This window comes from Antechinus flavipes, chromosome 2 (assembly GCF_016432865.1).
Source record: "Antechinus flavipes isolate AdamAnt ecotype Samford, QLD, Australia chromosome 2, AdamAnt_v2, whole genome shotgun sequence".
Taxonomy (NCBI): domain Eukaryota; kingdom Metazoa; phylum Chordata; class Mammalia; order Dasyuromorphia; family Dasyuridae; genus Antechinus; species Antechinus flavipes.
In genome coordinates this window covers 110,427,332-110,449,094 of record NC_067399.1, presented here as the reverse complement: position 1 = coordinate 110,449,094, position 21,763 = coordinate 110,427,332, and the positions used below count along the sequence as shown (strand labels likewise).

The 21,763-nt window shown below is 34.0% G+C and overlaps 1 protein-coding gene across 2 annotated transcripts in view; it reads right to left on the bottom strand.

Moving 5' to 3' along the window:
- The window catches only part of REL (REL proto-oncogene, NF-kB subunit), a 58,491-nt gene that overhangs the window by 8,415 nt on the left and 28,313 nt on the right, over positions 1 to 21,763 (bottom strand). For both annotated transcript variants that reach the window (XM_051975335.1, XM_051975334.1), the window contains 3 exons: positions 14,742 to 14,882; positions 599 to 703; positions 284 to 496 (listed from right to left, as the gene is read on the bottom strand). In XM_051975335.1, the coding sequence (XP_051831295.1) occupies positions 284 to 496; positions 599 to 703; positions 14,742 to 14,882 (459 nt within the window). The remainder of the gene's footprint in view (positions 1 to 283; positions 497 to 598; positions 704 to 14,741; positions 14,883 to 21,763) is intronic.

Here is a 21,763-nt window from a genome sequence, read left to right as displayed (position 1 = left end):
TTGTTGTTCTTTGGGTCTACAGATACTCTTCCTACTACAAATTGGAAGCTCCAATAAAAACAAGGTGCATTTTTTGTTTTATATATGCCTCACAGCAAATAAGAGTGCAGTGGCCTTATGATGTAATATTTATAATATTTAGCGGTCACATAGTTCTTGAATGAATGATAATTTGCAAAGGAAAACAAAAATACAGGGAGTACTTCCGAACTCAGATTTCAATCAAAATCATAAGCAAAACTATCTTTTAGGTGATAAAACTTTTCCTGTGGCAAAATAGTACCTTTTTCATCTGGCAGATATCGAAAGTCCATGGATTCACTAACTTCCTGGTCCGAAGGTCTTCGAAGCTGCATTTTTACTGTTATGGGTTCAGTTATTTCTTTATAAAATGGTGGTGTTCTGAATACAATGGCTACCTGCCGATGTACATCTGCTTGGGAAAAGCTACCTTTAGCTTCCCACTCATTCAACACAAATCGAACTTCTATGTCATCTAGAAAATAAGAAGCAAAAATATTTAACAGCAGAAGATTAAGATGTAAAATGTGTATATTCACATGAAATAAATTCAATGAAAGAACACAAATAGAAGTACCTTTCTGAACTTTGTCACAGAGTAGGAATATCTCATCCCCTCCTTTGACACTTCCACAATTCTTGTTTACCCGACAGATCCTTAATTCTGCAGTATTAGGTGCTCCTAAAAAAGAAACAGAGAAAAAACTGAATGGATATTTCCACAAAATCTTCTACATTTCAAGATTAAAGCTGTAATAATCATGATGATGACAGCTAACATTTATATCATATATGTTTGTGCAGCCCTTTTCACAGTGGCTAGAAACTGGGCATCCATTCCATTTCCATCAAGTGGAGATTGGCTGAGTATATTAGGGTATATGAATGTATTGGAATATTATTGTTCTGTAAGAAATGACAAGTAGGATGATTTTCAGAGAGGCTTGGAGAGACTTACATGAACTCATGCTGAGTGAAATAAACAGAACCAGGAGATCATTATACACTTCAACAAGAAGACTATATGTGGATCAATTCTGATGGAAGTGACTATCTTCGGTAATGAGAGGATCCAGTTCAGTTCCAATTGATCAGTGATAAACAGAACCAGCTACACCGAGAGAAGGAACACTGGGAAATGAGCATGGACTGCTCACATTTTTGTTTTTCTTCCCAGGTTATTTTTACCTTCTTTCTAAATCCAATTTTTCTTGTGCAACAAGAGAACTGTATAAATATGTACACATATATTGTATTTAACATATACTTTAACCTGTTTAACATGTATGAGACTGCCTGTCATCTAGGGGAGGAAGTGGAGGGAAAGAAAGGAAAAGTTGGAAACAGAAGTGTTTGCAAGGGTCAATGTTGAAAAATTACCCACGCATATGTTCTGTCAATAAAAAGCTATGATAAAAAAAATTTATATCACACTATGTGCCAAGCATTGTGCTAGGTGCTTCCTAATCATTTCATGTGATCCTCACAACAACCCTGAGAGGCAGGTGCTGTTACTATCCTATAGATGAGGGTTCCACAGACATGAAGGGACAAGCCAAGAGTCACCCAGCCAGCATGCAATGGAGGCTGGATTCGAATTTGAGTTTTCTGGACTCGAGGCCCTACACTCTCCATACACACCTAGAGGCTGGCGACTTGAACATCAGATAAACAGAATCACATCTTTTAAACAATAATAAGGCATTAAAGATCACGTCTGCCTCTGCTAGCTTCAGGATACTCCCCGAGACCGCCAGGGCCCGCCAAATCTCACAGCACCCTCCTAGCTGGCCCCCTGGCTCTCCTCCTTCTAGCTGCTGCAACACCACCTGAGCTGCCCTCAGGATAAGGTGATCCACTGAAATCCCATCTTTCTTGTGGCCTGTCTCAGTTTCTGATCCTCAGCACGCTGCTGGTCTCAGCTCCCCGGGGCTGCCTCTCCCGCGTGATTGCAGGGAAGAATAAGAAGCTCTGCTCTTACAAAGGGCTCAAACTTTCCAGAGAACTCTCCATTTTCCACCAGTGGTTCTGCTTAATTTCTGACACAAGCGTCATGCCCTGGCCCCAGTCCCCACTTCCCTTTCTGCTTCCTCTTGTATACAGTCTCCTCTTGCAGGGTACAATGGTCACTCTTTTTATCACTTGTATCCCTAGAACTGAACATATAATGCCTGGCACAGAGAATTCAATTCAAAAAACTTTAATGAACTGAACTGAAAATTACCATAACTGACATTTCTGCTACACTTTTAAAATTTTACAAAATTCTTTACAATGAGATCCTGAGTCACTGGTGGGGTTGGCCCTGATAGGGATGAACTTCATCTTAGAGGCCCATCCCCTGTGGGGTTATGGGTAATCCCACTTTCCTATATCAAATGAGAAAGCCAAGTGATGATGTCAGACCCTGACATCCCCATGGATCCTCCCATCTTTGATGAGCCCCTTTGAAGTTAAACTTTCCATGGTGTTCTGCCTCACAGTGTCTTTTTCTTTCTAGCTAACTCTTAGAGTGCTAAACTCCTCTATGGAGTTAATCTGCCAGTAAGGACATACTCCTACCTCAAGGAGTATTCCCTTTCTTTCAGTTAATTGTGAGTTTCAATGGGGAACTTGTCCTTTTCACTGTGAACTGTTAAAACTCCAATACTATTTCAAATTTACCATACCTGATGTCTATTGTATCTCTTCATTTTTGTCTGCAACCTCCTCTCATAAATGAGCCTACCTTTTGCCAAAGAGAATGGCTATTGTGAATTCATCGCATGACCAAAACCCAAACTTAAGTACCAATTGCTCCCCCCAATTTCATCATTTGGTGCTGTACTTCAATCATGTAACTTTACATATATTATCTCAGTTGATCTTCGCAACAATCCTATAAAACAGGCACTACTGGTAATTTTTACACCCATTTTATGGATGATGAAACTAAGTTTCTTTTATTATTATTATTATAGCTTTTTATTTACAAGATATATGCATGGGTAATTTTTCAACATTGACCCTTGCAAAAACTTTTGTACCCAATTTCCCTCTCCTTCCCCTTACCTCCTCCCCTACATGGCAGATAGTCCAATACATGTTAAATATGTGGAAATATATGTTAGATCCAATATATGTATACATATTTATACAGTTATCTTGCTGCACAAGAAAAATCAGATCTAGAAAGAAAGAAAAAAAAAACCTAAGAAGGAAAACAAAAATGCAAGCAAACAATAACAGAAAGGGTGGAAATGCTATGTTGTGGTCCACACTCATATCCCAGTGTTCTTTTGCTGGATGTAGCTGGTTCTGTTCATTATTGATAAACTGGAACTATTTGGTTCATCTCACTGCTGGAGATGGCCACTTCCATCAGAACTGATCCTCATATATTGTTGTTGAAGTATATAATGATCTCCTGGTTCTGCTCATTTCACTTAGCATCAGTTCATGTAGGTCTCTCTAAATCTCTCTGAAATCATTCTGCTGGTCATTTCTTACAGAAAAATAATATTCCATAACATTCACATACCATAACTTATTCAGCCACTCTCCAACTGATGAGCATCTACTCACTTTCCAGTTTCTAGCCACTACAAACAGGGCTGCCACAAACATTTTTGCACATGTGGGTCCCTTTCCCTTTTTTATGATCTCTTTGGGATATAAGACCAGTAGTAACATGCTGGATCAAAGGGTATGCATGATTTGACAATTTTTTGATCATAGTTCCAAACTGCTCTCCAGAATGGTTGGATGTGTTCACGATTCCACCAACAATGTGTCATTGTCCCAGTTTTCCCACATCCTCTCCGACATTTGTTATTATCTTTTCCTGTCATCTTAGCCAAACTGAGAGGTGTGTAGTGGTATCTCACAGTTGTCTTAATTTGCATTTCTCTGATCAATAATAATTTGGAGCACCTTTGATTAAACTAAGTTTCAAAGAAATTAAGTGACTTGCCCAGAGTCACACAGATAATTGTCAGAAACTGATTCAAACCTGTGTCTTGTCTACCACCTGGCTGAATCTTTCCCCAGAATACTGCCTTCTGCTAAATACTATACAATTCCACAATGTGAAAACCTTCAATGTCTCCTCAATGCCTTCCTAATAAAAGACCTTTTAGTCAATCTATTTTATTTACTGTTTTTCCAAAGTACCCATGACATTTTCCTGCTTTTGCTTATTCTATTTTTTTTTTAAACTGGGACTGCCCCCTTCTGACTCCAACCCAGAAATTCTACTCTCCTTTGATGTCTGAAGAGATCCCTCTTTGTTCTGTGCTATTAAAGAACTGACCCCTCTCTGTAAGTACATCTACCCTATTTGTCTGTAAGTTCCCAGAGCCTATGTCTTTCACAATTTGAGGTGGTGGAGTTGGCAAATATATTGTTGGTTTAGTCTTGTTTATAGTTGCATAACCATTATAAGTATTCAAATATTCAAACAATAACAAGAAAGTACAAATCAAAAGCCTTGAAACCATAAAACTACACAAAAAATTGTAAACTACTTTGTGTGTGCTGCTGCTTTCTGACTGTTTAAAGGAAACAAAAGCTGAGCATATTAACTTTAATAAGAGTAATCAACTTATCCAATGTATTTCATATGGATTATATTTCTGTTTAATGTCAGAGAACACATTCTATTGCATTTTTTTATTCTGTAATTCTTCAGATTCATCATTTATTATAACACAATGATATTATATTTATAAACCATAACTCTTTCAACCACTCCCCAACAGCTAGATGTAGAGTTAGCTTCTAGGTTTTTCCAAGTTATTATTAATAGTGACGGTGCTCCTACTTATCTTCTCATTAAATTTTGTATCAGTTCTAGTACCTTGTGCAATAAACTTTGTTACTTAATAAACATTAGCTGAATCAAAGACTATTGATTATATGAATGAATGGATGGATGAATAAATTTATTAAATATTGAACAGTGATTATGATTTTAAAACTTTATTAACAGCTAGAAGAGACACAAACCCAAGTCTTATTTATATTACTGCTCTCACGGTCATATACAGAGTCAAACATATGTAATAACTGTCAATACAAGTATGTTAACATTTCATAATCTTTCACTAGAGAAACTTACAAAACAAGAAATAAAATTATATTGAAAGAGATGGCAATATCCTAGTAAAACATCAATTCCTCATCTATTCTGAACAGAAAATATGGACAGACTAAAAGTCCAAGACACCATAAATTACAACTGAAGAAAATAAACACTTATTTAACATGAAATAATGTTCAGGAAAAGAAGCAAACAGCACAATTTAGAAGAACTGTGTAATTTATTACTTATACTTGTTACCATAAATCTTAACATTTAATCTGGCTTTAGAGGAAAATAAGTAGCAAATTAATGAGTCATATATATATATATATAATATATATATATACACATATACACACACACACACACACACACACACACATATATATATATATATATATATTATATATATATATATATATATATATATATATATATTCAGTGCAGCAATTCCCTTTATAGTATCTCAAATGGAAGCATCTCTACTTAATTATAGCTAGTTCCAACTTTTCATGATCCCTTATGGGGTTTTCATGGCAAATATTCTGTAGTGATTTGCCATTTCCTTCTGCTCATTTTATAGACGTGGAAACTGAGGCAAACAAGGTCAAGGGATTTGCCCAAGATCACATAGCTAGAAGGTGTATGAGAATTTATTGAGTTCATTATTTCATAAGGCATCGCATTCATTTTAAAACCACTAATTCTTTTGACATTACTCTTTATTGCTGAGTTGCAATCTGCCTTGTGACTTCTATCTACCAGTCCTATTTGATCTGATTACATTATCATAAGTTAAGAGGTAGAAGGGATCTGGAGACAACTGAGGTCAGATCCTCATTTTACAGATAAAGGAAACTAAGGCTCAAAGAGATTAAGTGCCCAAGGACACAACAGCTAAGGAGAATCATAATTCAGATCCTGACCCAAAACTAGTGCCTTTTCTACAATACTCTAAAATGACAACAAAGTCTTTCTTATTAATCAGACTGTCAGTAAGACAAATTAAGAATTTATCAGATGTCCTGCTGCTCAGTGAGAGGTTTTCCTGTAAATTTCCAGAGTTTGACGTCTCCTATATCTTATCTCTGTCCATTTTGTAATGAAGGTTCAGAAAATATCAAGCATTCCTTCCATCCAAGTAAGCAGCCTGAAGTATACTTTCATAAATATTACTTTTATTATCTTCTCCTTTTACTTTGATATTTCAATGGATTTATAATTTGAATGTGGGCAGTCCCCCCACCAATGTACTACAGCCCATCTATGCCTTCATTACTGGTAAGAGTCCATATCTTTTCCTAAAATTCCCAATAGACTCCCAATGCTCAGGAGGTTTTCCTGTTGTTTTTAAGGATTTGTGTGAAAAAAAAAAAAAAAAAAAAAAAAAGGATTTGTGTGGACACACAGTACAGTGGTCAAACTGCCCATCTATTACGCCTTCTTGTTACATAACCAGTACTCCTTCTCTGGACTCTCATATCTTTGATAGTGCTTTTATACCCTTTTTTAAATACAAATAAGGGATATAATGTAGCCTATCAACACTGACTATGTGTCTGTTTCCATTGCCCTTCAGGCCATCTGTGACTTTAGTTTTCTGAGACTGTGGTTTTATGCATTCACACAAAATCAACAGGAAAAATACACGTATTAAAAAAGGGGGAGGTCATTTCTAGTGGTTAGCAGCTCCCCTAACTCAATCCACTCTGATGTCCACTTCCTATTCACTTCTGGACCCATGTTTAATTAAATGGCACAATGTGGACAATAAGCAGTGCACCAAAGGAGTTAGCTGGCCTGGGGGACAGGAATACAGTGATTCAAGGCCCATCTCTAACACATACTGAGTGAGGGATCATGAGCAGGTCGCAATGCCCCCAGCAACCCCCTCAGGCCCTATGTTGTAGAACATGTGCTAATCAACACAGATGGAGGAAGCTTCTCTTCAGGAACTCCCTATACTTAAGTATACACTTAAAATCACACCTCTCCTTACCAAAAAATTAAGACAATATGTATTTTCAACCATTCTATTTTTAAATAAGGTATACAAAATAGTTTTTTACAACCACCATAGGAAGTGAACAAAGAAGAATTCAAGCCCAATTCTTCTGAATGCTGTTGACACAATTTACCAAGATTTTGGGAAAGCATTTGACAAAGTCTCTTCTCTTAACCTTGTATGTGGGTGTGATGGAGCTATGGGGGCCAGATTGATGGTTATGGAACTATCTGACTGGACTCAAAGAAGAGCAACCAGAGAGAGCTATTTGACCCGAGCTTGCTGAATTGCCTAGGGCTGAGGAGGGCACTCTTGGGTCAGACCTTACCTTTGGAATTATGCTCAATAAGAAACTGACCAAAAGAAAGCAACAAGCTCAGTGGAAGGAACTTTAACCCAGACAAGAGAGTTTTTGAGGAGCATGATCACCACCAAATACATGATGGGCTGTCATATAGAAAAGGAATCAGACTTGTTCTACATGTCTCCAGAGAGCAGGATTAAAACAAAAGGGTAAAAATTACATATTTTGGCTTGATATAAGGAAGTTTAATTAATAATCTTAATGATTAGAGACACTTGGAAAGAACTATTATACAAATAGGCTGTTAAACCTTTGCCTTCATTAATGCCTGTTTTCTATTATATAAAATACAAATTTGTATTTCATATAATACAATTACATTAGTCATACCTACCTGATTGTGCCTTTTTAGGTATCTAGTGGAAGCCATATTTTCATAACTTGCAGGGATAGATTTCAGTTTCCACCACTTAAATACATAATTTGCATCAATAAATAAATCTGGGTTCCTTAAAGATAATTGTTCTGAAGTTTCTAGTAGCAATAACATAAACTGTTCTCATAAACCTCTCCATTTCTAGTAACAAATAGGCATAGCTCCAGTTATTTGTTCAAAGCTCCTTTGCTGACATTATCTATTGAATTCTCAATCGAGTATGTGTGTTTTTGTTTTTTAAACTATGCTCTTACTAGATGCTTGTGTATCTATCTGCACATTACAAAGAATGAAATATCTATTTAAAAGGAGCTTGTACTCTAGAAGGGATACAAGTACATATAAAAATATATGCAGTACAAATATGAAATTAATAAATATATACATCCACCAAAGTAGTCAAATACAAAGCACTCTGGAAGGGAATGTTGAAGAGTTCATATGGATGTTGCCCATGGAGCTCTGTTCAATCCCACTCTTAGATATTAGTCACTTCACAGGATCCAAATGGCAATAAACCACCGTGGATTATATTTCACAAATCCAATGGTTTATAACTGTTATCATTTTTTGCATTTTCTTTTGGGAAGTAAGGTTTGTCTGTTCTTCCAATTCATCTCTGACTTCAAGATGCCAGTAAATCTCTTAACATAATCCATCACAGCATTCTCTTTGATATGTTTGTGCTGAATGTATCATTTTATTATTTCTATTAGTAATTTAAATCAAATAATAATTATAATACATAAACTTCTAAATCAAGCATTTAAATCTACAGCATACCTCTCAAGCCTTATTTACATTATTCTCTTATGTAGCATATGAGAACCAAACTAGAGTACTGGCTACTTCCTAAACCTGAATGCCATCTCCAACTTCTATGTACTGATGTAAGTTGCTCCTTATGCCTGAATATATTTCTTTACTCCTTTTAGCTTCTGAGAATAATCATTCTTTAATTCAGATGCTATCAACTCAGTGGAGTTTAGTTTGTCTCTCCCCTTCAATTGATATCTTTTCCTTCAGAAAAAGCCTTCTGTCCTAGTCTATCCCCTGCCCTCATGATTGCCTATTTTGTGTTTACATGTGTACATTTTGTATTCTATACTCCTCCTACAACATTAAATGTAGGAGTAAGCTCACTGAAGGACAGGATGATATACTGTTTTAATCTTTGCATGCTTAGCACTAACAAACCCTTTGCATATATACTAGGCACTTAAATTGTTGTTGAATTGGAGTGACTCTTCAATTAGAAGAATGACAAAAACACCAATTCAATTCTTTGAATCTTTCAGGAATTCAAAGTTATTATGCTTAGCACAAAGTTGATGTTTAATAAATGACTAATTGAATCCAGATATATTCATTTTTTTTTTTCTGGCTGTAACATTTGTTCTTAAATGATAAGTAAAAATAAATATCAGTTGGTAGGCTGCTGAATCTTTCAATACTCTCCATCACATTTCAGATATTCATTCTAGTAAGATGATAGACTTGCCTTTCAGCCATGATAGGCACAGAGATGACCAATTATGTATCTCCCTCAGAAAGGAGTATAATCACAATTAATAAACAATATTATGCTTGCATCTTATAGTCTAACAGATAGTTTTTGACAGTTGTAGTGGCCAAAAAATTTGTCACGTGGCTAACCTGAGAATGAGTTATTCTGAATTTAGGCAGACTGGTCTTCAGACATACAATTCTCCATGGGTTTAGGTTTAAGTATTTCAAACAAGGTAGAAATCTGCCAGACTTTGCACTTCAGGAACCCAGGATCACCTCTACTTGTTATGAGACATCTGATTAGAATTTATATTTTCCTTTAGAATTTTTACTTTTTATTTGTAGACCACAAGCGAACCAATTCTTCCTTTCACGAATTCTTATGACTCAAGAGGTCTGTGCTTTTTTTTTTCTGAGTGTTCGGGGAAGAGTTGAGTCATCAGTTCCAAAATTACATCCTCCACCTACTCAAGCATACAAAATTATCACTTTGCTTATTTACTTGTTTGACATAAAAGTTTAAACCAAAGTTTAAAAGAGAGTATAATCTAGAAAACATTCAATATACAAATTTTTCATACAGATCAACTCAAAAGAATATATACATTAAATTCTTTCATATTTTAAGAAACAGCATTAGATTTTCATTAAATTTCATTTTATTTGAATAAAACTGAATGTCGTACATATTATGAATCTTATTTTTAGGCTCGGTAGCTATTAAAATTATGAAAAGAATAAATGTTTTAAAAGCAGGCAGAATTTTCTTTTCAGGACAAATTCAATTTCTAGCTCTTCAACAGAAATGACAGAACCAGAAATTTGTTTTCCAAAAAAGAAATCAATAGAATCTATCACAAACACATATTCAACTTATAGACATCCCCACAAAATATAGAGTTAAAATAACAGGGTCTTACTTTTTGGGACATATATAAACTGCAAATTATATCAATGAACCACAAATTGCATACCCAATTTTGTATATTATATTAAAGTTTCTTTTATCAAAAACTTCTCAGAATGAAAGGGCAATTTAGTTGAAGTTCAACAGTCTTCTCTTAACTGAAAATGTTCATTATGATGTTATTTGTTATGTAAAACCTAATCAATCTTTTTAAACAATCCAATTTATGTCATTTTGTAAAAATTATATAAACTTATTCATACAATGTCTGTGGATACCATTAAGTTGTCACTGAAACATATCCATATCAGTTTAAAAAGTAGAAAGCAAAATACAGAAAAAATAAACTAGAATATTAGAAAGCAAAAGAAAATATGATCCCCTTTGCAAATACTATATTAAAAGAGGGTGCTAGACAATTTCTCTAATTTGTTATGTACTATGCTTGTCCCAAATGAATGAAAGCTTTAATAAAAATAATTTGTAATTGGCAATTCGTGACAAGTAGATTTTTATATGGAGAATCTTCTTTGTATAATCATTTCCTATTAACTTTTAACATTTGATACTTAATTCATCCCTTCTTATAAACAAATTCTATATAAATCCAATGTGTCTCATTAGGAGACCTCCAATGATATAATGAAATATCTGTCTTCCTGTAACCAAAAGTTCATTTCCTATTCTATTGTCATACTAAATTAAAAATATCTGTTGACTGTCATGAGCTCTACCACTTCATCACCAACATTAAAATCATAATTTTGCTCATTTTCAGTCCTGAATTAATCTGTATAAATTCTTGTATTATTTAGTATATAATATATAAATTTCTTATAAATGAACGTTTATCACCCTTTTTTTTTTTTGCACAATCTTTAATTCAAATTCTAGTAATCAAAGCAATTTAAAGAGAACCAGGAATAATCTTGTGTAAAGAAAATCAAGACAGTGTGCCACACAAATCCAATTTGCAAATGAGAGTTAAAAAACTACTGAAACATTTTATTTTACAAAAGGATTTCTGTTTAGTCTACCTTTAGGGAATAACTTGAATCAAAAGCATGAAAGGGATGACTTTGACGAAAATTCAAAATCAGTAACACAACTGAACTTGTGGTTAAAGGCAGATAACATTTATTTATGTCATAGATGAAGTGTAATGGAGGAAGACTCTAAATACCCCAAGTCACCCACATAAAAACCCAGACTAAGATAAAATAAAGCTGAACCTCCTCCACAATACGTACAAATTTCTCTTGCTTAGGAAGTGATGACATCAATTCAAATGTGTATTTAATAAAGATAAGATATTTTCATGTTAAGTTCATAGTAAATTATTTAGATTTCTTATATGCCAGAGTAAAAATTATATAAGATCTGAACATGGATTGTTCACTTATTCAGTAGTTATAACTAAGTTTTAAACCAATAAAATTACGAAAAATCTCTTATTTTATCATAGTCATAAAAACTCTTTTTTTTTTTTAAAGCAAACTTATAAATCAATCATGGACTTTCCTCATCACTAACCTAGTAAATTACTTTTAAATTCCTTGTTACTGAAGTTTAATATGACATGGCATGATTAGAAACTTATTAAAGCAAGACAAAAATAGATGGCTTCTCCCCAATGTAATAAATATAAAAAAGTGAGTTAAAATCAAAACATTACTACTACTTCTTAACTAATGACAACATTTATTTAATTTACTTAATCACATTATGATTAATAGATGTATCCACCTTTCAATGTGTTGAGAAGATCTTAGGGCAAAAAATTAAAATAATTACAGCTAGAAACAAGAAACTTTTCAAAAACATGTGGCCAAGAGTGAGAACAAGGACATCAGGATGACAGGCCTGATTCAAGTCATCTAAAAATGTCTTAAACATGTCACAATGACCATGAAGTATTAATTTTTAATTATTCTTGTAGTGCTAATATGACCTCAACATAGAATAATTTGTCAGTCCTAATCCACTTCACCAATAAACACAAAGATTCAACCTTCATATCATTTTCATCTCATCTAATGAAATTAAAATACAAATCCCTCTTTTTGTTTTTAAAAAATTTTCCTAATCTGGACTACCTGCCATCTCTCCAAGTTTATTTCCTATTGCTCTTCTTGTATGCATTTATGGTCCTGTCAAAATATCCTACCTGCTCCTCCCTGAACACAAAATTCCATCCCCTGTCAAAACCTTTGTACTGAGTACAGCTCCCTTTCCTCCTAATTCCAGGACTACACTGCCTATTCATCTGCCATCTCCTGTATAAGAAGTCTTATCCTGATTCTCTTGACTATCTTCTCAATAATTCTTTATGGAAATTTCTTTGTCTCTCCTTTGAATGTATTTTGCCATGTATTTGTCATCTTTCTACTCCTCTCACCAAAGAATGTACAAGACTTGAGGGCAAGTACTGTCTCACTTTTGTCTTTTTATTATCAAATCTTAATTTCTAGACCCCATCTTAGTATCTAGGGGCCATCTAGATCCCTATGCTTAATAAATGCTTGCAGAATAAATGGATCTTCTATTGACTTTCAACGCACTTGTCCACCTTCTCTAATGACTTTCCCCATTAGTAACTCCTGGTGATTTTGGCATTCATAATGACAATTTTTCTAACATCCATCAATCTCTTTAACTCCTATGACACCAGCTTTACAAAGATGGTAACCACTCAGGATACATCATCACTTGTAAATCCACCTGTTCTACCTCCAAGTTTTTAACCTGTAGATTTTCTCTGATTACAATCTCCTCTCTTTCCACTTCTTCCACTGTCCTCTCCTCCTGAGACTGCTGTCCACATTATGCCTTCTGCTCTCTAGGTTCTATCCCACTCTCCCAGAATATTCTGCTATCAGCTTTCTTCTTTAAGAGCCTTTGCTTTACAGCTAGTCATTTTAATATAGTGTTATCCTTCATTCTTGAATCTCTTTTCCCCTTTTCCTTCTACTATTGCTAATCTAACCAAATTTTGGATCACTCAATCTTGATCTATCCTCTTTATTCCCAATCCACTAATGTTGCTAGAAGAAATCACAAAACCAGGCCAACTAGATGGTGTAGTGGATAAAGTGCCCCTGAGTTCAAATCTGGCCTCAGACACTTAAAATTTCCTAGTTATGTGATCCTGGGCAAGTCACTTAACCCCAACTGTCTCTAAAAAAAGAAAAAATAAATCACAAAACTGTGTTGACTGGGTCCATTACAAATTTATATGACCTAGCTTTAATCAGGCACTTACTGCCACAGAGCAAACCTTTTTAGATTGTTTTAGAATCCACTCAGATTGAGATGGTGGAGAAGTCATAGATTTGTCCTGCCATGAATTAGAGGGCAGAATGAGGAAAGGTTGATAAAAATTCCAGGTGCTGAGGCAAACCGGTTTGATTTAAGAAATACCATTCTAAACCCTAGACCGAGGGATAGAGGGGATATTGATTTATATAAATAAGAAAACCAAGATGCAGAGAAGGAAGTGTGTGTCCCTGGCTTTCAGGCACTAAGGACAGAGGGAGGAATTGGTGCCCAGATCCTCTGACTCTGTATTCAGAGTCCTGGGCTACCCCAGGGGATGAGAGCTCCTCTCTACTCTGGGTCCGCCAGCAAAGGCAGGACGCCACTTGTGAAGGATGTCACTGAAATGACGTCACGTCAGCTATTGCTTAGACTAGATGGTGTCTAACGTCCCCTCCAAGCGCTTAGAAATTTTGTTATACAGTTTTTGAGTTTACTAATAATAACCCAGTTGGATTTTTCTTCCCAACAATTCTCTTACCTACAGTGTGACTGAAAAATGTTTTCTGGATATGGAAACTAATAAACAAAAGCTTCCTCTCTCCTGATTTTTTTACTACACATATAGATCACTCTTAAAGGTCTTGAAGAACTGAGAAAACAGGCATATTGATCAGGAGACAACAATACCTTTGATATTGTGACAACAATATGACAAATATGGAAATATGTTTAAAAGAACTCACATGTTTAACCTATATCAGATTATTTGCTGTCTTGGATAGGAGGGAAGCAACGGAGAAAAATTTAGAAACCAATACAAAAATGAATGCTGAAAACTATCTTTACATGTATTTGGAAAAATAAATACTATTGAAAAAATATTGTGACAGGTAATTATAGAAGATTATAGAAACTTATTTTCTAAAGAACTTCAAAACCGCAATAGATTCCCATTTACTTGAGATGGTATAGGTAGAAATAATTGTTAGCTTCCAGAGAATCCTCAGAGTTCTTAATAACACCAAACACTGCTCCCATTTCCAGCTAATGAAGCAAAAGATATGACTAAAAACAATCCATTTATTTCTGCTTTCTAAATATTAATAAACATCTAATTTAGTGTAAAACATATATCTATCCAGCATTAATTAAAATTATGGAAATGTCACTACAATTCCAAATTAAACATCAAGAAAACAAGCTGGGGCAATAAACACAAGATAGAAAATAAATACTTACGATTATCATAAATTGGGTTGGAGACAACAGGAGGAAGAGCTGATGTTAAATTGCCATGTTCATCCAGAAGAAAAACTTGAAAACAGAGTCTTACCACATTGAGATCACAGTCTTCGATGTTGAGTAACTCTTGATCTGGAACTGCATAAGAAAATTATTTTAAGGAAATTTAAATAATCATGAAGATTTTTTAAATATACAAATTCTTTCCTCCTATAATTCCCTCCAACTGATGTGAAAAGAGGTTAGATAAATATGTTCTTTTAAAAAATGAATAGCACACTTTAAATTCTATAATATACCATTTTCCTGCTCCTGACCAATCATTCATCATTCAATTACTTCCAATCATAACCACTATGCTAGGCATTGTATAAAAGTAGAAAAACAGAAACTGAGCCTTCCCCTTCTTGGAAGAATACAGAAAAATAAAAAATTAACATTGGTAGTATAAATGCTGATTGTGATATATCAAAAATGGATATATATATAGATATAGATATAGATATAGATAGATAGATAGTACACAGTGGTGACTGTGAGATATATATATATATATATATATATATATATATAGTACACAGTGGTGACTGTGAGATATTCCAATATAATATAGAGGAAAGAATGCTAGATTTGGAATCAAGGATTTGGTTCTCAATCTTAAGTTTTGCTACTTATTACTCTGTGATGTTCTTGGGAAAATCACTTAAAGATTTGATAAAATAATTTACTCTAAGGTATTAGTAATACGATTTTTAAAAACCACTCCAACTAAAGAGGCAGCAAGGCACCTTAGAATGAATCTGAAATCAAAGGATGGATTTAAATCATTTCTGATTTGGCCAAACACTTAACATATCCAGGCCTCTCTTCCTTGTCTGTAAAGTGAAGAGCTTTGGACTGCCTTCTATCTATTCCTTTCCCAGTTCTAAATCTATGATCCCATAAGATGATTATATTGTATGTAAAGATTTAAGAAGAAATTATTTGCATACAGGATAAAAATAACTAGCATTTATACAAGGCCATCTATGTGCCTGGCACTTTACTAAGTGTTTTACAAATATTGTCTCATTTGATTCTCACAACAACCCTGGGAGGTAGGTGTATTATCAATCACATCTTACAACTAAGGAAATTGAGGCAAACAAAGGCTAGCCTGAGATTACATAGGATATACAGGAATGACGAGCACTGTGTTTTGGGAGATAATGTACAGATGTTTAAAGAAGACATACTTAGTTTACACATATGAGGAAAAAAATCAAGATTTTATTATGGAACTTTTAGGCACAAATAAAAAATTAAGAGAAACAAATTTCTAAAGTCAAAAGCTAACACTTTTGTAGATTTGCAGCAATAGAAAAACCTTAATAATGAACCAAAATATGTATTCAATTTGTATTTGAAAGCAACTCAGTTCCTATTAGAAATATATTTCTGTCCTTTTTTTGTCCTTATACTATTATCATATAAACAATTACTAAAATTCTGACTTTTATGGCTTTTAATACTGGAAGAAACAAGTTCTTACATTGTTTACATTCATTGTCTGGAAGAGTACTTAAATTGAAAGCATATACACATTCATATGTGTGTGTATACATGTGTATATATACATATATTTATAAATTCTTTCACTAAAAGTCCTACCTTTGTATGTTATAGTAACTATTAAATAATTGTGACTTTCTATTAACATTTTCATGGCTGTATACAGCAAAAAAGCATATGCAAATCTCAATATGACAGCTATATAAAATGTTTCTCATTTTTATATATCCCTAACTTTTTACCAGAACTACACTATGGTGCAGAGATCCTCAAGACTAGCATCTGAAATATGAGATACTATGAGTTAGCACATTTAAACACCTAAAGGTCAAAACAGTACCATTATCTGCATCATAATGGTGTAGTCTGCCCCCTCAATATGGGGGTGGTAAGAATGCATACTCACTAAAACATTTTAAACAATACTGTAGCATAATGATATGTAGAAAATGTAAATGATTTTGTTTTTGAATTAAAAATACTGAACAATAAAGATTAACCTGACATAAGATAAATATATTTGTAAATTTCCTATATATGCAAAATAACTTAAAATAATGGTATATCTAATATAAATATATAACATAAAAATATCTAATCTTTTTATAAAATAAAAAAATACAATCATCCAGTTTATTGAATTATAAAATTCTTAAATCTGATCTCAAAATCAGAATTAAAAGATATCAGAGACCTGTATTTCTTTTTCTGCCTTTTCATTTTGTAGGTAGAGTGAAAAAATTAGTTGCTTTTGTTCTTCATAAAACAATTATGCTATGAAATTTAGTACTTGATAACTATTTATACTAATATACCTTTTACTGCCCTTTTCACATTGCTAGGCTGCCATCAAAATGCAGAAGCTTCTTTTCTTTCTACATCAGGTTGGTAGCAAATTCACCTCTGAGTATCATAACCTACCATATAAGTTTAATGAAACACCACTTTTAATACTTTAACCACTTTGACACTTTTAACATTCTCCTCCTCTGCCTATATGATAAGATCCAAACTCCTTACCATGGCCTTACACAATGGAATTCCAAGTTGCCCTTTGAAACTGCTTTCTCACTATTCTGCAATATTAATCAATCAGTAAGCTTTTATCAGAAGTTTACTATGTCTAACATAGGTATTGTGCCACTAACAATACAAACTAAAATAGAACTATTTCCTTCCCCTAAAGAGCTTACATTCTATTGGGTAAGCAAAATGTACACAAACAAATGACATACACTCTAGGTGACCAAAGGGGGAAAAGACTAGCATCACTTGAGAAACTAGAAAAGGGTTCCTTCCAGTAAATGTCTTTGAGTTTTGCCTTAAAAGAAGCTAGGATTTTAAGAAGCCAAAGTGAAAAAGGGGAATATTCCAAGCATTGAATGGGAAAGGGCAGTCAATGCAAAGGAACAAAGAAGAGAGATGGAGCATCCTATGTGGAAAAACAGCAAACAGGTCGAGGTGACACAATTGCGGAATTTGTAGAGGGGAATAGTGTTTAAAGACACTGGAAAGATAGGGAGGGTCTCGATTGTGACAAGTCCTAACCAACAAACACAAGTTTATCTTTGATCCTAGAAGTAGCAGGGAACCACTGGAATTATTGAGGAAATGGGGAGTGTCATTAACTTTACTCAAGTTAGACTTCATGGTCCCTTAAGCAAATTTCACACTCTTGCCTATGATGCTTTTTGGTTAGCTCCACTTTTCCTCTCCACTTTTCCACTATTATTCATGTTTAAAGGACCTATTCAAGACCAATTCCTCTGTAAACCAATCTTAACCCCTCCCCAATCCAGACTGCTCTCTCCTATATTTCTATTGCTATCAATTTCTGTATTTCACATACTTTTCACATACTACTCAATTAATTCTCAATTATGATTATCATCCTCCAACTAAATAATATATTCCCTAAGGGTAAGGTTACCTTAGGCATCACTCTAACTCATATAATGCCTAATTATCTTATATATATTTATATGGGTATGTGTTGTTTCCCTAGAAAACTATTACTGGCTTTGTATTCCCAATGCCTAGCATGGCATACACCTAATAAATGTAAACTAGCTGAATGCCTCAGCCAAAGTGCCTTAGACAATAAGCATTTTTTGTTTGTACCTGGCCTGTAATTACACAGGTTTAGGAAAGTCCCTGGGAGGAAACTTCCTCTTCCAATGTAGATCAGCATCTATGCTGCAATGTATAGTCTTATAGAAACTGCTTTCAATTAATACTAGTAAATTCACAATGCACAAAAATAACTTAAAGGAATATGAGGCTCTAGAGGACTATTAAATATGTTTGTCAACCTTATGCCAAAAAGGGACATGACTGAAGAACAGTGAGAAGAGACTTTCAGAGAAGAATTTAGTTATAAACCCAAAAGGTAAGTAATTTTAAAATATGACATAAAGGTTATATTTCTGGGAAAAGAGGGTAAAAGAGTTGTCTGGCTTATATAATAATATTAAGGGTACTATAGAGTAATTCCAAGCATGAATTATTCTTAGTAAATTTTTATTTATAAATAACATTTATTAACTATTTATTAATTTATGTATTTATTAACTTCATTCAGTTTTGCCCCTACAATACTCATTCTGCCTAGTCCCTTTATGATATCCCATTATTTATGTCCTAAAAGGAAAAAGCGGTAAAAGAGGAAAATTTTAGTGAAACCAATCAATATAAAACCTGCCATTATGTTCAATGTCCCATCACTACTTCAGCAAAGAAGCACCAGATGTAAGGGAAAGTGGAGAGAGGGGTCTTCCCATGGCTCTTCTCTGGGGCCAACCTTATTCTTTATAATTTCTCAACATTCATTTTCAATTGTTTTGTGGTTATTGTCCTTTCTATTTATGTCACTGCTATCACAGTGTATATTGTTTTCCTGGCCCTGCTAATTTTTACTTCCCCTTTTTTACTTTATGTCTTTCCATGCTTCTCTGTATTCATCATCTCTACAATTTCTCACAGCACAGTAACAATCCCCAATCAAATGAGGAGCATCTACTTAGTTTCTCAAAAAAAAAAATACTGCAATAAGTATTTTTGGGGTATAATAAGACCTTTCTTTTGGACAAAATAACTCAAAATAATGGCACATTTAATACAAATTTAGGGCATAATATAAACATATTCAATGTTTACACAAATATAAAGATACCATACCTTAACTTACCTATTAGCAATAATACAAAAGATTCAATCAACAAACATTTATTAAATGCTTACTATGTTTAAGGCAAAATAATCAAATATATCAAGCTATATACAGGAAAAATAGGAGATAATTAACAGAGGGAAGGTGCTGAGAATTAGAATGAGTTAGGAAAGACTTCCTTTAGAAGATGAGATTTTGGTTGGGACTTACAGGAAATCAGTAATTGGTGTGGAGGAGGGAGAACATTCCAGGCATGTGGGATAGACAAATAGAAAGCAATTCCCCTGAGAATTTTATTCATATTTATTGATCACATCTCGACTTTTCAGTCTCATTACCAGTTGTCTGTACATTTTAGGTACAAAATTCTAAAAGTTAAGCATCAATAATTTAAAAGATCATAGATTCACTGTTCTAGGTCTGAAAAGGAGCTGGGAGCTCAACTAGTTCCTAATCTTGTTTTACAAATAAGGAAGAAGCAACATTGAAAGATTTGGTGACAATGATCAATAAATATCAAAGCTGTGATTTCCACCAGATCCTTTGCTTCCAAATCCAGTCGTTTTTTCCAGTGTATTATAGTGCTTTAACATGTTTTAAAAACTGAAGTTGAACATGAAATTATGATAACATAAAGAAAAAGAAAAAAATTGTCAAGAAATCGTAAAACAGGTAAGTTATATAACATAAAAGAGCCAAGTTTAGATTACAGGAATGTTTGTGTGTATATGTATATATACACAGATATGTCACCTATGTAGATCTAGATATGTAAACATATCAAGATCTATACAGATATGGATATGTACCTACATAAAATGTTTATACACACACACACACACACACACACACATTGCTATGTGTGTATGTATGTGGGAATGTGTATATAAAACTGGCTGTGACATATTAATCTTAAGTTTATAAAAATATAATGTCAAAGTGTTAAAAATTAGTGATGTGGAGAAAATTCTGGGAAGATGGAGTAGGTTGGTAGATTTCAAGCTCTCCTGATTTCCTTCACAAATAAAATAAATTTGTGCTTCAGGGCTACTATAGACTGGTGAAAAATGGAGAAGACTTGGGGCAGAAAAAGGGTTCTTAAAGTACAATCCGAGAAGAAGCACAGGTTGGGGATTCAGCAAAAACTGGGTATGACTGGAGTCTCAGCAGGAACCATAGAGAGTTTCACCTAAGACTGTGGAGTCCAGGGTTGAATCTAGGAAGACTGAGTGGCCAGACCCAGCTGTGCTGCAGAAAGGAGATATAGTACTGGGGGAGAAGGAATCAGCTACCAATGAGTGCAGAGACAATGGGGCAGGGACACTGCTGGATAAATTGTTTCAACACGGACAAATTATTTATGTTTTTTCATACATGTACATATGTATGTGAAATGTTTAAAATTCACAACAACAATAGCGTAGCTCAAAGGAAAGATTGGCAGAGTTAAGGTAAAAATAGTAATCATGTTATACAAATGAGGTACAGAGGAAGAATAGACACAGAGGCATGGGGGATAAGGGGAGGGCTCATAGTTCTGAAAATCTATTCACATTGGAAATGGGTGCTATAGAGAACCCATATATATTTCATATATATCATGAAGAGTATAGCACCTCCAAAATCTATACAGAAATAAAGGGGGAGGGATGGGCAGATGGGGAAGCAAAGATTGAGGGAAGGAGACAAGGAAGGAATCTTTGGGTGAGGGAAGGTTAAGAAAATATTAAGAAAATAAAACATTATAAAGAATGAGAATACAAAACAGAATGTGAAATAGTTTATAAGAAAAACAACATATCTAGATAATAGAGCAAGAGAAAATATAAGAATAATTGAAATTCCAGAAAGTTGTGACCAATAAGAAAATGTTGACACAACAACAAATGTTGACAAATAATCCAAAGAAATTATCCTGAAGTGATAGAACACGAGAGAAAAGTAGAAATAGGAAAAAAATCCGCCAATCACTACCTCAAAGAGACACTTTGTGGAAAACACACAGGAATATCATTGCCAAATTTTGAAATCCCCAGGTCAAAAAAAAATTTACAAGAAAATAAAGCAAATACGCTGGAGCTACAATTAGAATTGCACAAGACTTAGTAGCTACAATAAAAGACCACAGATCCTGGAATCATATCTACCGACAATAAAAAGAACCAGGCCTGTGGCCAAAAGTATCATATCCAACAAAATTATTTATAATTTTGAATGAGAAAAAATGGACATTCAACGAATTTGCAGATTTTCAGGACTTTCAACCAAATCTAAAATATTGGAAATTTAACATATAAGA